Genomic DNA, 14,391 nt, shown 5'->3' with positions numbered 1-14,391 from the left:
GGTCTTGCTCTGTCGCACCAGTGCAGTGGTGCGATCTTGACTCACTACAACCTCCGGCTCCTAGGTTCATGCAACTCTCCTGCCTCAGCCTCCCGAGCAGCTGGACTACAGGCACACAGCACCACTCCTGGCTAATTTTTGTATTTTTAGTACAGACAGGGTTTCACCATGTTGGCCAGGCTGGTCTCGAACTCCTGACCTCCTGTGATCTGCCTGCCTCGGCCTCTCAAAGTGCTGGGATTACAGGCATGAACCATGGTTGCTTTTGCAAAAACTTTTTTGTTCAGTATGTCTACACTAAAGTCTACATTGCTTAGTAAGTCTATATTATACAAACAGAACAAAAACTAAACTTTAATTCCAGAAAATGAATTTCAGCAAGATGGATGCCACTGCTTAGCTAGAATAGTAAACAGTGACATGAGAATACGTATGATCTCTACTATCCAATTGATTAAAATTTTTAGATAAAAACAAGTTCTTAAAAAGCTTTAGACATTCAGTTAAGATCTTTTAAGACAATTTTATCACAAAGTCAAAAAAACTTCTATGTAGATGAAAAGAACTCTAGCTTCCAGGGTTTTGAGTATCTCTCTTAACAGAAGTTTTAGCTCTGACAATTTTCAGAGCAAGAGATGAACAATGTTGGTAAGGACTTCAATATTACTAGTACTAATACATGTTGATACAGAAGGCAAGGAGTCACAATGACGCGAAGATTCTTTCTTTATTAATACAATATCAATCAGTGAGCAACTGTTACTTTATAGGGGCAGAATAACAATTTTTTTTCTTCCAGATTAAGCTTTACTTGGCAAAGAAACTTTTCATGCTGACTTTAAAGTTTCCATAAAATATGACTTATTTTATATCTATTTTATACATAAATAATAGATAAAACCAAGCTGCACTGAGAGCTGTTTCTAATTATACGTGAAAAGGAAAGGATCAATTTATATGACCTGCTCCAAATACTCAGAGCTAAGTACATAGGGAAATAATCACTGTCACATACACTGTTTGTATAAATGTAAACTGGTACAGTTATTTTGAAGGACAATGTGGAAAAATCCATCAAAATGTAAAACATTAATACCCTTTGAAACAGCAATTCTATTTCATGGAGTATGTCCTACAGATGTATTACCACAAATTGGAAAACATAAAAAGACATTCATAACAGCAGTTTATAACATGGAAAAGCAGGAAACAACCTAAATGTCTATCAATAAGGAACCAGATAATACTTTATTAAATAGCCGTACAATGAAACACTATGCATTTCCATTAAAGAGAAAAGGAAATTATACATATATATTATACAACAAATACATATATTTTTCTTTTCTGTCAGTTAAACAAATAAATTATATATGTGTGTGTATATATGTGTACATATATATAAACTCTATATATAGAGATCTCTTATTCTCACACACACATATATATATATCTATCTATCAAGAACTGTGACAAAATCATGAGGTAAAATAAAAAAAAAGAAAAGCAAGGAAGCAAATTAAATAGGTCAATGGTTACTAGTGGAGGACAGAGAAAGTTATGATCTGAAAGGGGAAGACAGGATAACTATCTCTTGACTTAGTTAAAGGTTAACTGTGTACTAAAGACAAATCATTGTTGGAATACTCATAAACAAATTATAGAAAATTATTTCCAGAAAGTTTCAAAAGATTCAGAAACTCTATAATACGGTATATTAATTAGAAATGGTCACAATCATTGAAGGTTCTTAATAAGAAAATTATTCTCTGGTAATACATTTTTGACTCTGGAAAGAACATATTTGCAGGAGACCACGAAGAACTAAGAAAACATTCACATGCTAATTTCTTATGATAACATGAAGTTAATTTACTTCAAAAAGAAAATTGTTTACTTATAAAATTACGTCATTTATAAAATAAATGAAAACTTGTATCTGCTGCAAAATAATGCAAAGTTATTTATAGCATGATGGTGATGCTGCTATCATTAAAATATATCTTAAGAGTTTACTGACCTTTCTGCAGATGGCCACTCTAACATTTATATGTGCTCTGTGAGATATATATACCACAGACAGTAGATCTTTGAAATTAATAACAGGATCTATGGTAGGAAAAACAAAAAGTTAAAATTAAATACCAGAGATAACCAAAGAAAGAACTGTGGATAATACTTGTATAAAATGCTGAAATAATTATTTCATTTTAAAATATGAATTATAGGTATGTTCAAATTTTAAAGAAAAAATAGGTTTAGCATGTTTGACATCCTCCTGAGTCAACCCTAAATAATCATTCCTTTTGATTGCTTGAACATACTGTCCATACTGCATGGCTCTTATATTATTATTTATCTTTTTATATACATGTCTTATCAACAAGATTGTAAACTAATCAAGACAAAGAATCTTATATCCCCAAACTCCCAGCATCTGGCATAAATTCTACTGTCTGTCATTAAGTACTGAAAAAAATTATTTAAAAAAATTAGAAGCAGGGCATGGTGAAACATGCCTGTAGTTCCAGCTACTTGGAAGGCTGAGGTAGGAGGATCCCTTGCATCCAGTATGAGGCTACAGTGAGCTACGATCACACCTGTCACTAGCCACTGCACACCAACCTGGTCAATACAGCAAGACTCTGTTTCTAAAAAGAAAAACCAAAAAACCAGAACAAAACAAACAAAAGAAACAACAAAGAATATCTGAAATTAGTTTTCATTTGCCTTTAAAAATTTAAGCTCCTTAAGAAAAAACAATCTTTTGCACATATTTTCTGTAGTGTCCTTTTCTTGTTCCGTGGACTCATTTATTAACTTAATCACTTAGTCGATAAACATTTACTGAGTAAGGAACTGTGCTATGCCCCAGGGAGACAAAAACAACAAAACTACGTAAGATATGGTATCCAAGGAAGGCCCTGCTGAATCAAATAACAGATATTTTAAAAGCAGCCTGAGAAAGGTATGAAAAAAACTTACAGGAAAAAACATTTCTTAAATATGTTAGCTTTATCAGCCTTATTCATACCTGTATTTATGATTTGATGGGTGAGGTTTTTAATAAGAGAAGTATTAACAAGTGCTTCATTAAGAAGGAGTCCCAGTCCTGAGTAGCCAACTTCTCTGAGTCGAATATGTTGTTTACTACGCTCATAAACGTTCGTGCATTTCAACATTTGTTCCATAATCTGGTCACGACAAGTAATATATTCTCAATATAGAAAATTAAGAATAGTTTGTCATTTAACATTAAAAATGTTAACTTATTAACATTAGATATTAATGTTAGTATTTATTAGCATTAATATTTAATGTTAGTAAGTATTGCTATTAACTTATAGCAATATTAACTTATAGAATAAAATAATGCTATTAACTTATAGAATAAAACATTGCTATACTTTGTTTTTGGAGCATCATTTTATTCCTTAAGTACAAAAACTTCAGCATTAACCCATTTATGCCGGAGGTTGCAATTTTTTGAATTGCAGACATGTGTGAAAAGTCAGAACTTGGTGATGACCTTGAGCAGTGGGATATAAATAACTCCCAAATGCTTAGTGTTCCAATAATGGAACAATAGGCATAAAAGAATAGGCACTCCCTATTATAGTATAATGTAAAAATGGATTTAAGAATAAACTGGACTGGGCACAGTGGCTCATGCCTGTAATCCCAGCACTTAGCGAGGCTGAGGCAGGCAGATCAACTGAGGTCAGGAGTTCGAGACCAGCCTGGCCAACATAGTGAAACCCCGTCTCTACTAAAAATACAAAAATTAGCCAGGTGTGGTGATGCATGCCTGTAGTCCCAGCTACTCAGGAGGCTGAAGCAGGAGAATCACATGTACATGGGAGCCGGAGGTTGCAGTGAGCCAAGATCACACCACTGCACTCCAGCCTAGGCGACAGAGCGAGACTCCGTCTCAAAAAAATAAACAAATTTTAAAAAAGAAAAAACTGGACTGAAATTCATCTGTAGTTGTATAATTGGTATGCTTAAAACTCTAGTTTAATTACATGGCAAATTAAAGAGAAATAATTTAAAATTTTGTTTCTTAATGAGAAAGGCTTAGATGGAAACAAACCATGCAGTTTGCAAGAACAAATGTGTGTCAGTACACCTCTGGATCAATCTAATAATCCACTTAAGTAACAGTTATTAAAATTAAAATAATTTTCAAGGATAAGTAAACATTTGTGAAGCAACTCTTCTATTTATTTTATAAGTTACTGATCTCTCTGGACTCAGTTTCTTCATCTGTAAAATGATAATAGTAATAATACCCACTTCATGAAGTTATTGCAAGATTAAGTAAGCCAATATATGAAAAGTACTTAGTTCCTGACATATAGTGGTTGCTACATAAAGTTTGCTATTATTATTAGCTGTTGAAATGTTCTGAATTGCCACATAGACCCACCAAGTCAAGAAGATGAGAGGTTTTATATTGAGGATGGTATGACAAAGTGAATATTCCACTGAGATGATTGTCAGATTACAATATAATTAGTTTTTTAATATGCAAACAACTGAAACATGAAAACTATATATAAAAATAAGTTGAACATCTTAGAGAAATAGATATAAAAATAATTTATAGTCACAGAATGGATATATTGCAAGAAAATTCATATACCCACAAACGCCCCAAAATACAAAGATGTTTAAGAAATGTTTGTACCTTAAAAATGATTTCTCTTAGTCTGTCAGAGTACTTCTGATTTAAGAGCAATGCGTACAGTATGTCAGCATTTCCTGGTTCAAAAAGCAGTAAGAAAAGCTGACCTCTGGTTGGGCTGGTACGTAGGAGACTGAAGAGCACATCCAAAATTCCAAAGAGCTTTTAAAATTAAACAACACAAAACAAACCACCACATTCATATATACAAGCACAAATAAGGTCATAAGCCACAAAAGTTATTTAATTAAATCCTATATAATGTTTTATCTTAACTTCACTATATCTGATATGATGTCTTTTTTAAAAAATTTTTTTGAGACAGAATCTCCCTCTGTCATCCAGGCTGGAGTGCAGTGGCGTGATCACAGCTCACTGCAGCCTCGACTTCCCAGGCTCACTGATTCTCCCACCTCAGCCTCCCAGGTAGCTGGTACTGCAGGTGTGCACCACCATGCCTGGCTGATTTTCTGTATTTCTGGTAGGAATGGGGTTTCGTCATGCCGCCCAGGCTAGTCTCAAACTCCTCGGCTTAAGCGATCCACCCAGCTCACTGCACCTGGCCTCTGATATCTTTTGAACCAGATATGCTTTTGTCTTATTCAATTTCCTTTAGTATATCCTTTCACTATTCAAATTTACCTGTTGGAACCATATCTATCCTCTTTTATCCATATGAAAAGACATCTCCTCCATAAAGTCTTTCCTGGTCTTTGCAACATGTAAAACCCTCTTGGGAAAACCTCATAGAACTTTGTATCTCTCTTACAGATATTGTCATACTCTTCTTTGTTTATAGTTATTTGTAAACTTCTCTTATTGACCCCTGCCCCATTAGCTTAAAAGAATAATAATTCATCATTATATTACATGTAATGTCTAATATTATTGTGTGTAAACAGTAAGTCCTCAACAAATAACTCTTTAACTGAAATAACCAAAAAAAATATTGTTGGCAATGAATCATAGATACAACTATCATGAAATAAGATGGGAATAATGAGAAGCTTTTGAGCGGCAACCTTATAGGGAAACAGCCTGCATTAACTCATCTAATACCGATAATGAAGTCACGTAACCACTGAGTAAATAATAAATATTACATATAGAGGGCAAAATAGCCTAGTCAACATAAATCTACTTAAATTTGTGGTATTGCGGAGGTTATACCAGAAGAGCACAAAAATGGCTCTAAAATGCTTTTTTTTAACATTTGGGTTCTAGTTTCAGGTTTATCAGTTGTGTGACTTTTTAAGTCACATAATCTCTCTGAATATAAATTTCCAAAAGCATACATGCAAAAAGTAATTCCTGGTCTGTATATGTTATAGCAGTGGTTCTCAAATTTTACCATGTGCACGAGAATAATCTGGAGGGCTTGGTTCAGCAGTTGAATCAGCAGTATATCTGCATTTCTAACAAGTTTTCAGGTAAAGTTGGTTAGGGGCCAAACAAAGAGAACCACTAACTTAAAGGGTAGTTCTGAGGATTAAATGGGATAATGTAAGTAAAACTAGACACACATTTATAATTTACTCTTTATGTAATATTTTATTAACCTAGGTTAGAAATCTACCTACTAATGGCTGGGCATGGTGGCTGATGCCTGTAATCCCAGCACTTTGGGAGGCTGAGGCGGGCGGATCACGAGGTCAAGAGATGGAGATCATCCTGGCCAACATGGTGAAACCCCGTCTCTACTAACAATACAAAACTTAGCTGGGTGTGATGCTGCGTGCCTGTAGTCCCAGCTACTCGGGAGGCTGAGGCAGGAGAATCACTTGAATCTGGGAGGCGGAGGTTGCAGTGAGCCGAGATTGTGCCACTGCACTCCAGCCTGGTGACAGAACAAGACTCTGTCTCAAAAAAAAAAAAAAAAGAAAGAAATCTACCCACTAACTTTGATGATAACTTCGATGCTAAGTAAACACACACCACGTAGACTATGAAAACAGGCTTCAGAATTGCCAGACAAAGCAAACATTTCTATATATTAAATTTTCTAGCTAATTGGAATATTAAATTACACTGCCATCTATTTTATGAAAAATTTAGTTAGTAGATAAAATTTACTTCTGGCCTGGCGTGGTGGCTCACGCCTGTAATCCTAGCACTTTGGGAGCCCTAGGCGGGTAGACCATTTGAGGTTAGGAGTTCAAGACCAGCCTGACCAACATGGTGAAACCCTGTCTTTACTGGAAAAAAAAAAAAAAAAAAAAAGGCAAAAAATTAGCACAGTGTGGGGGTGCACACCTGTAATGTCAGCTACTCAGGGGGCTGAGGCAGGAGAACCACTTCTCCTTCTGGGAGATGGAGGTTGCAGTGAGTCGAGATCGTGCCACTGCACTCCAGCCTGGGTGACAGAGCGAGACTCCATCTCAAAAAAAAAAAAAAGATAAAATTTACTTCTTAAGTGCATAATATTGAATGTGACACTACACATATTTTACTCTCAAAATATTTAACTAGACACAAACATACGTTCAGAAGATGATGTAGCAACTCAAATGTTAAAAAGGAAAAGTAGATTTATCTTAGGCATAATACCTGTTCTTCTTCATTAGTAGCAGCTATGTACCCCATAATACTTTGTATCTCTTCATGAGATCCACCTTTGCACAGAAAATATTTAATTAGTCCATACAAAGAAGTCCTTATTGTTCGAATATCATCTAGAGATAGTTCATTATATTTACAACCATTCCTGAAAGACAAAACAAAGTATAAGAATTGAAATTTTAATTTTTACATTTCCTTTTTTCTGAGATGGAGTCTCGCTCTGTTGCCCAGGCTGGAGTGCAGTGGTACAATCTCGGCTCACTGCAACCTCTGCCTTCTGGGTTCAAGCAATTCTCCTGCCTCAGCCTCCTGAGTAGCTGGGATTACAGGCACACACCACCACGCCCAGCTAATTTTTGTATTTTTAGTAGAGACGGGGTTTCACCATGTTGGCCAGGCTGGTCTCAAACTCCTGACCTCATGATCTGCCCACCTCAGCCTCCCGAAGTGCTGGGATTACAGGCGTGAGCCACCGCGCCCAGCCTAATTTTTACATTTCTATATTTTCCACATAAAAGAATTCATAGTGTTAAAAAAATATTTCCATGTAATTCTGAGATTCATAGTAACTTTGGCTTGCTTTTCTTTTTAAGGAAAATCTTCTGAGTTAAGAGTTTCAGTGAATAAAATAGCTTATGTGAATACAACACCCACTGCATAGCAGACATACTTTAAGTGTTTTACATTATTAACTAATTAATTTAATCCTCAAAACAACCAAAGGAGGTAACAGTTTTCTTATCTCCTTTCAAAAATGAAGAAACCCAAGCACAGAGAAGTTGAGTAATTTGCCTACAGTTGCACAATTAATGAAAGCCAGATTCAAACTCTGTGTATGCGATCCACTGTTCATCATTTTAACCTCCACTGTATCCTACCTCTCTCCAGTTAAAACATACTAGAATCGCTGGTAAAGAGAAAGTCTACAGTCTACACATTCCAATCAAGTAGCAGACAGAAAATAATATATCAAACTGAGAAAGAACAAGGGCATCATACCCATAATAAATCCTAAGTGTATCTAGGAGAAATTGCACACCATACTTCTTTCGGAAAACTCTCCTGCTGTCTTTAATGATGGTTGAAAGATACTGTATGTGACCTAAAATAAAAAGTTCAATGGTAAGTAATTCAGCTAAAATAAAGTCAATAGGTAGTTACAAATTTCTAAAACAACTATAAAATGTTTATCTGAAAGCCTGCTCTCACCGATTCGAAAGGGAAAATCTCCACGGTTCCAAATACGAAAGTCAAAGAGTAAATATTGATACATTTGTTGCAGGAGCTGCATATTTTTCTCTAATGATACTTGTTCAATTAGTAACTGAACTGCCATCAACACATTAACATCCATCAAGGTGCTTGGCACCTGAAACCAAACAGAAGAGGGTTTCATATAGTTCAGTTTAAATAACTGTCATTAAGTTATAATTTTAAATCATTAATCAGAACATCTACTAAGTATAAAAATAGAAAAACCCACATTAGAAAAATAAAAACTTAAGTATTGGTTTTTCTGATATTAGACCAGAATATATTCCCCTAGTGTCATATTCCTAAAATAGTCTTATATTTCTCAACATCCCAAATATCAAAGCTATCAAACAAGGTTGTATACATCAAAGATTATACACTATTACATAAAATAAGTATTTCTTGTATAAGATGATTCCATACAAGTTTTAAAAGCTGCCTGTGAAACAAATTATATCCATTAATATAATTCAAGTTGTAATAATCTTTAAAAATATATTTATTAGGAAGAAAAAATCCCAACATCAACTGCAAATCACAATTATTAGCTACATCAACACAATGTTAGACTGGCTCACCTTCTGAAGTAAAGCACCAAGAGTTGCAACTCCATGGGAGTGAATAAGATTGTCCTGGTTGATAGGATGTCTCTGAATAAAATGTTTCACAATTAAGATAAATGTTGCAACTAGGTTTCTCTCTAGTCTTGACTCTGTGGAATCAGGAACATATTAATTATCATAATTTCTCTAATCACTTTTATATCACATTTTCTATATCTTAATGCACATTGTTACACAAAGTAGAAATCTGGTTCAGCAGTCAGCTTCCAACGCTCTATTGTACAATAGAATCAGAAAAAGCAGCAACTATAATATTGTATATTTATGTGCACATATTTTCTCTACCACAAATTTAACAATGTGGTCATATTTCCACTAAGAGTATAAACTAAGGATACTGGAGATTAATCTGTAGTTTTTTGATGAAAGTATTATAAACTTTCTGAATGATATTAGTAAAAGTAGAAACAACTGCTACAGCTACAAATGGTTAAGTTTCTTCCTAATGACAGTAAAACATTTTCATTTATTTCTCAATTAATTCTCAAATTTCTCAATGACTATTTTGTGTTAATTTCATCTTAATACCTGAGGCCTTTGTGGAAGTCCATACGAGCCAATCTCCTTCAACAGGTGTTATTGATTCAGGAACTGTGCTTTCATTCTTTTCTTCAGGAATCTGTCCTTCACTAAAGTGGCTGATTTGTTCCAATAAAGGAAAGAGTACATTTAACCCACCTATGCAGTTTATGATATCCTAAAGGGAAAATTATAATGTTTAAATCTTATAAAAGGAGGACAATTTTGTCATTTAATATCTTCACATGTATGAAGTTATAATCTGCTAGATAAACCTTTAAGCAATGTACAGGATAACCTAAGCTGAAGGAATTTTTGTGTAGGAAGATGCTTTACAGGGCAGCCTCAAGGGTCACCATAATCAAAACTCAAGAGAGATCAGGCCAGACCATTTTTACTCCATCTTCATTTTCCAAACTTTAGGGATTTCGAACATAGGCAAATGAAACATAGCCCCATAAGTGGACTTTATAATGTAACTCCAACAATGGAAAAACAACTGTCACTAGGCAATTAGGCATAATAAACAAGAGAATAAACAATGAAAAAAAATGCAGTTGGTGGTAGAAATATGACTGACTCCTCGACTTTTAGTTAACAAAAAGGTAGAGAGGGTATTTCAGGCAAAGTTCAAAGTTTTGGATATTTTGGGTAGCTTAATAAAATATTTTCTATATCTTTTGATAAGTTACTAATATCACTGGCTTCAGTTTCTTCATCTGTAAAATGAGGATAATAGTAACACCCACTTCATAAAGTATTGCAAGGATTAAGTAAGCTAATATATAAAAAGTGCAGTCTCTGACATACAGTCGATACCATACAAGGTTTGCTCTTATTATTAATTATTAAAGTGTTCTGAATTGCCACGTGGACATAACTTAAGTCTTCAAACAACCTCTTCATATTCTTTGCTTGTTTTCTTAGAAATAAATTTTATTGTGTATATTTGAGGTTTACAAAATAATGTTGTAGGATACACATAGATAATAAAATGGTTACTATAGTGAAGCAGATTAACATTTCTATCATTTCACATAGTTACTTTGTGACAAGAGCAGCTAAAATCTACTTATTTAACAAAACTCCCTAATAAAATGTAATTTTATTAACTATAGTCCTCATGTTTTACATTAGATCTCTGGACTTGTTCATCCTACATATCTGCTACTTTGTTGGGTTTTTCTTGTTTGTTTTTGAGACAGGGTTTCGCTCTGTCACTCAGCTGGAGTGCACTGGACTGATCACGGCTCACTGCAGTCTCGACCTCCCAGGCTCAAGTGATCCTCTCACCTCAGCCTCCCAAGTAGCTGAGACTACAGGCATGTGCCACCACACTCAGCTAACGTGTGTATTTTTTGTACAAAGTTTTGCCATGTTGCCCAGGCTGGTCTCAAACTCTTGAGCTCAAGCAATTTGCCCGCCATGGCCTCCCAAAGTACTGGGATTACAGGTGTGAACCACTGTGCCTGGCCCCATATCTTCTACTTTGTTTTGACTGTTTGTCATACCAGTTTTGAAGAGCTCTTTGTGTAAATAAGTAAATTAACTTTTTGGAAGGCAAATATTATTTTACCAGTTGTCATTTAACTTTTTTGGTCTTTGATTTGGCTACAGTATAAAAATACGCCTTTCTCTTGATAATCTGTTGCTTTTTGATTTCCACATTAGCCAAAAGTCTAACTAGTTAATAATCCACATAGGTGTAACTCAGGCCACAAAAAAACGGCTTTGATTTTCAGGTATGTATGGTACACATAAACAGATTTCTATATATAAAATACCACATGGAATCAGCTTTGTAAAACCAGTCTTACAAGTAAAGCAAAAGTTAACTTATGAAGTGTCATTCATGTCATAAATCCTACTATGGTAACAGATAAAAAAAGTGTTCTGGCTGGGCATGGTGGCTCATGCCTGTAATCCCAGCACTTTGAGAGGCCAAGGTGGGCGGACCAACTGAGGTCAGGAGTCCGAGACCAGCCTGTCCAACATGGTGAGACCCTGTCTCTACTAAAACATACAAAAATCAGCTGGGCGTGGTGGCAGGTGCCTATAATCCCAGCTACTTGGGAGGCTGAGGCAGGAGAATCGCTTGAACCTGGGAGGCAGAGGTTGTAGTGAGCCGAGATCCACTGCACTCCAGCCAGGGCGACAGCAAAACTCTGCCTCAAAAAAAAAAAAAAGAAAAAAGAAAAGAAAAGAAAAAGAACAAGTGTTCTTATACCAAAATTAAGGAGAAAAATCCTTTATATATCATGAATAACATGAAATTAACACTAATTGATAGATTAATTTCTACATAGGCAAAATTATCTTAATGATTTCTGTTTCACTGAAATAATAAATGTATTTGGTTGGTGTTAACTGATTAGAAAAGTTTTTTTTTTTTTTCCTGATTTACCGGCAAGTCTTCTTATAATTATCTTTTATTTCCCTGATTTACCAGCAAGCCCTCTTATAATTATCTTTTATATTTCTTTTATTTAACTTAGGTTATAACTTCTATTTAAAATATCATTTAAGGAAACACTATATTTAAGAATTAAGCCTTTCTCACCCTAAACAACCTTTACTAATTTAATTACTCAGTCAACACTTATTTGTTGCATAACCCTGTACCAGGAACTGATTAAAAAAAAGAAAAAAGCAGTGACCCTTCCTTCAAAGTTCTTTTGGACTACTAGAGCATTAACCAAGCAGTTACTATTTGCCATGGTAAGTGAAATAATAAAGTGCTAGGGATACCCATAAGAGCAGTTTGGTCTTGGAAAGTAAGTAGAAGCCTCTAGATGGAAGCAAAGTTCCAGCTATGACATAAATATGAGGCCAATGAAAAAGGAAAATAAGATTTGAGAACCCATACAGACATGGCAAAAACATTCAAACTCCACACAGACAGTTGCCCCTGCCAGGAATCAATTTTTTTCTCACTGACTTTATAATGAACGACATTATCCAAAGACCTGCTGTAGCTTACAAAGGTAACTATATTTCAAACCAAAGTCATTCAACTATGTTAGTCATTTAACTTTGCATTTGTTTACCCTTCAAATTGTATGTTTGCATAACCCTGTAACTGATACCTATTATTTAGATCAATCTGGCAGTGCTTTAAAAACAAAATCTTTAATAAGAGTATCAGTAAATTATGTAAGACGTTGCCCAACATTTACTATTAATTTACCTTAATGTCCCAGTTCACTACTTTGTTTCCTGTTAATCTTCCATGCAAACAATTAGTAGATAAATCAAGACAGATTGAATTTTTGCAGGCCTAAGAATAAAAGAAAAATATGGCAAACAACCAATTAGAACAAAACATAAATTTAACCACATATAGAACATTTCACCATAATACAAAAAGGAATATAGGATAGTCAAAGATAAGATGCCCATAATATGAATTTTAGTATTGCTGTTCTGTTTTAAAAGAAAGAATCAGGGCCGGGCGTGGTGGCTCATGCCTGTAATCCCAGCACTTTGGGAGGCCGAGGCAGGTGGATCACCTGAGGTTAGGAGTTTGAAACCAGCCTGGCCAACATGGTAAAACCCCATCTCTACTAAAAATATAAAAACTAGCCGGGTGTGGTGGTGGGCACCTGTAATCCCAGCTACTCGGGAGGCTGAGGGAGGAGAATTGCTTGAACCCAGGAGACGGAGGTTGCAGTGAGCCGACACGGTGCCACTGCACTCCAGCCTCAGTGTCAGAGTGAGACTCCGTCTCAAAAAATAAATAAAAATCAAAAAGAAAGAATCAGGAATTAGATTCTAAAGCACCCACTTAGAAAAGTAGGTCACTGCTACTTGTCATCTGACAGATGAGCTATAGGCAGAACTTGTTCGCCAGCCACAGTGATGTTTTTTTTTTTTTTTGGAGACAGAGTCTCACTCTTGTCGCCCAGGCTAGAGTGCAGTGGTGTGATCTTGGCTCACTGCAACCTCTGCCTCCCAGATTCGAGCAATTCTCCTGCCTCAGCCTCCCAAGTAGCTGAGATTACAGTGGTGCACCACCACATCTGGCTTAATTTTAGTAGAGATGGGGTTTCACCATGTTGGCCAGGCTGGTCTCGAACTCCTGACCTCAAGGGATCCACCCACCTCGGCCTCCCAAAGTGCTGGGATTACAGGCATGAGCCACTGCACCCGGCCTCGCCAGTCATAGTTTTTAAATTTTTCTCTTTTAAACAAATACATGAAAACAGATTTTTTGCTTTAAAAAAATTCAATGTTTTATTTCCATTAGCACTTCCCTAGGCACAATTTCAAGATACACATAAAACGTGTGATTAAAATGAGAGATAAACCATAGAACAAAAAAAAAATCATAATATAAAAATACAATTACAGGCATAAGATACTATTTTCCCTCATGTTGTTGCCAGACAATTCTGGCTGCATTCAGAGTAAGAGCTTAGTCTGTAACTTTAGAAACAATATTATTTGCTAACCTCCATTCGTAAAGGCATGTTAACTTCATATTCAATCCGAATTTTCAGGTAATGCAGCATCCTTGAATCTAATCTAATCCCCATTCCAAAAGAAAGTAAACCTACAAATTTTAGCGCACATGATGTAGTTACTGCTTTCCTCTTAAACAATTGAGAAAAATTGCTTTAATAAAACAAATACTTAAACGTTATCCGTCTCCGAGACAGACACATCTTTCTCTAGTTACTACTTTAGTCTGTAACTAAAAACTGTGTATCTATGACCTGTTTTAACAGAATAATCTCCTAATGGTATGAC

At 35.3% G+C, this 14,391-nt stretch overlaps 1 protein-coding gene across 17 annotated transcripts in view; it reads right to left on the bottom strand.

Moving 5' to 3' along the window:
* Positions 1-14,391, bottom strand: part of NBEAL1 (neurobeachin like 1) — a 210,354-nt gene that overhangs the window by 89,564 nt on the left and 106,399 nt on the right. For all 17 annotated transcript variants that reach the window (XM_063791572.1, XM_063791576.1, XM_054680089.2 and 14 more), the window contains 9 exons: positions 12,830-12,919; positions 9,652-9,820; positions 9,079-9,212; positions 8,456-8,615; positions 8,246-8,348; positions 7,235-7,391; positions 4,691-4,849; positions 3,035-3,194; positions 2,021-2,109 (listed from right to left, as the gene is read on the bottom strand). In XM_063791572.1, coding sequence (XP_063647642.1) covers positions 2,021-2,109; positions 3,035-3,194; positions 4,691-4,849; positions 7,235-7,391; positions 8,246-8,348; positions 8,456-8,615; positions 9,079-9,212; positions 9,652-9,820; positions 12,830-12,919 — 1,221 coding nt within the window. The remainder of the gene's footprint in view (positions 1-2,020; positions 2,110-3,034; positions 3,195-4,690; positions 4,850-7,234; positions 7,392-8,245; positions 8,349-8,455; positions 8,616-9,078; positions 9,213-9,651; positions 9,821-12,829; positions 12,920-14,391) is intronic.

Source organism: Pan troglodytes, chromosome 13 (assembly GCF_028858775.2).
Source record: "Pan troglodytes isolate AG18354 chromosome 13, NHGRI_mPanTro3-v2.0_pri, whole genome shotgun sequence".
Classification (NCBI taxonomy): domain Eukaryota; kingdom Metazoa; phylum Chordata; class Mammalia; order Primates; family Hominidae; genus Pan; species Pan troglodytes.
Note: the sequence above shows the minus strand (reverse complement) of the source record. Positions and strands in the feature narration are given on the sequence as shown.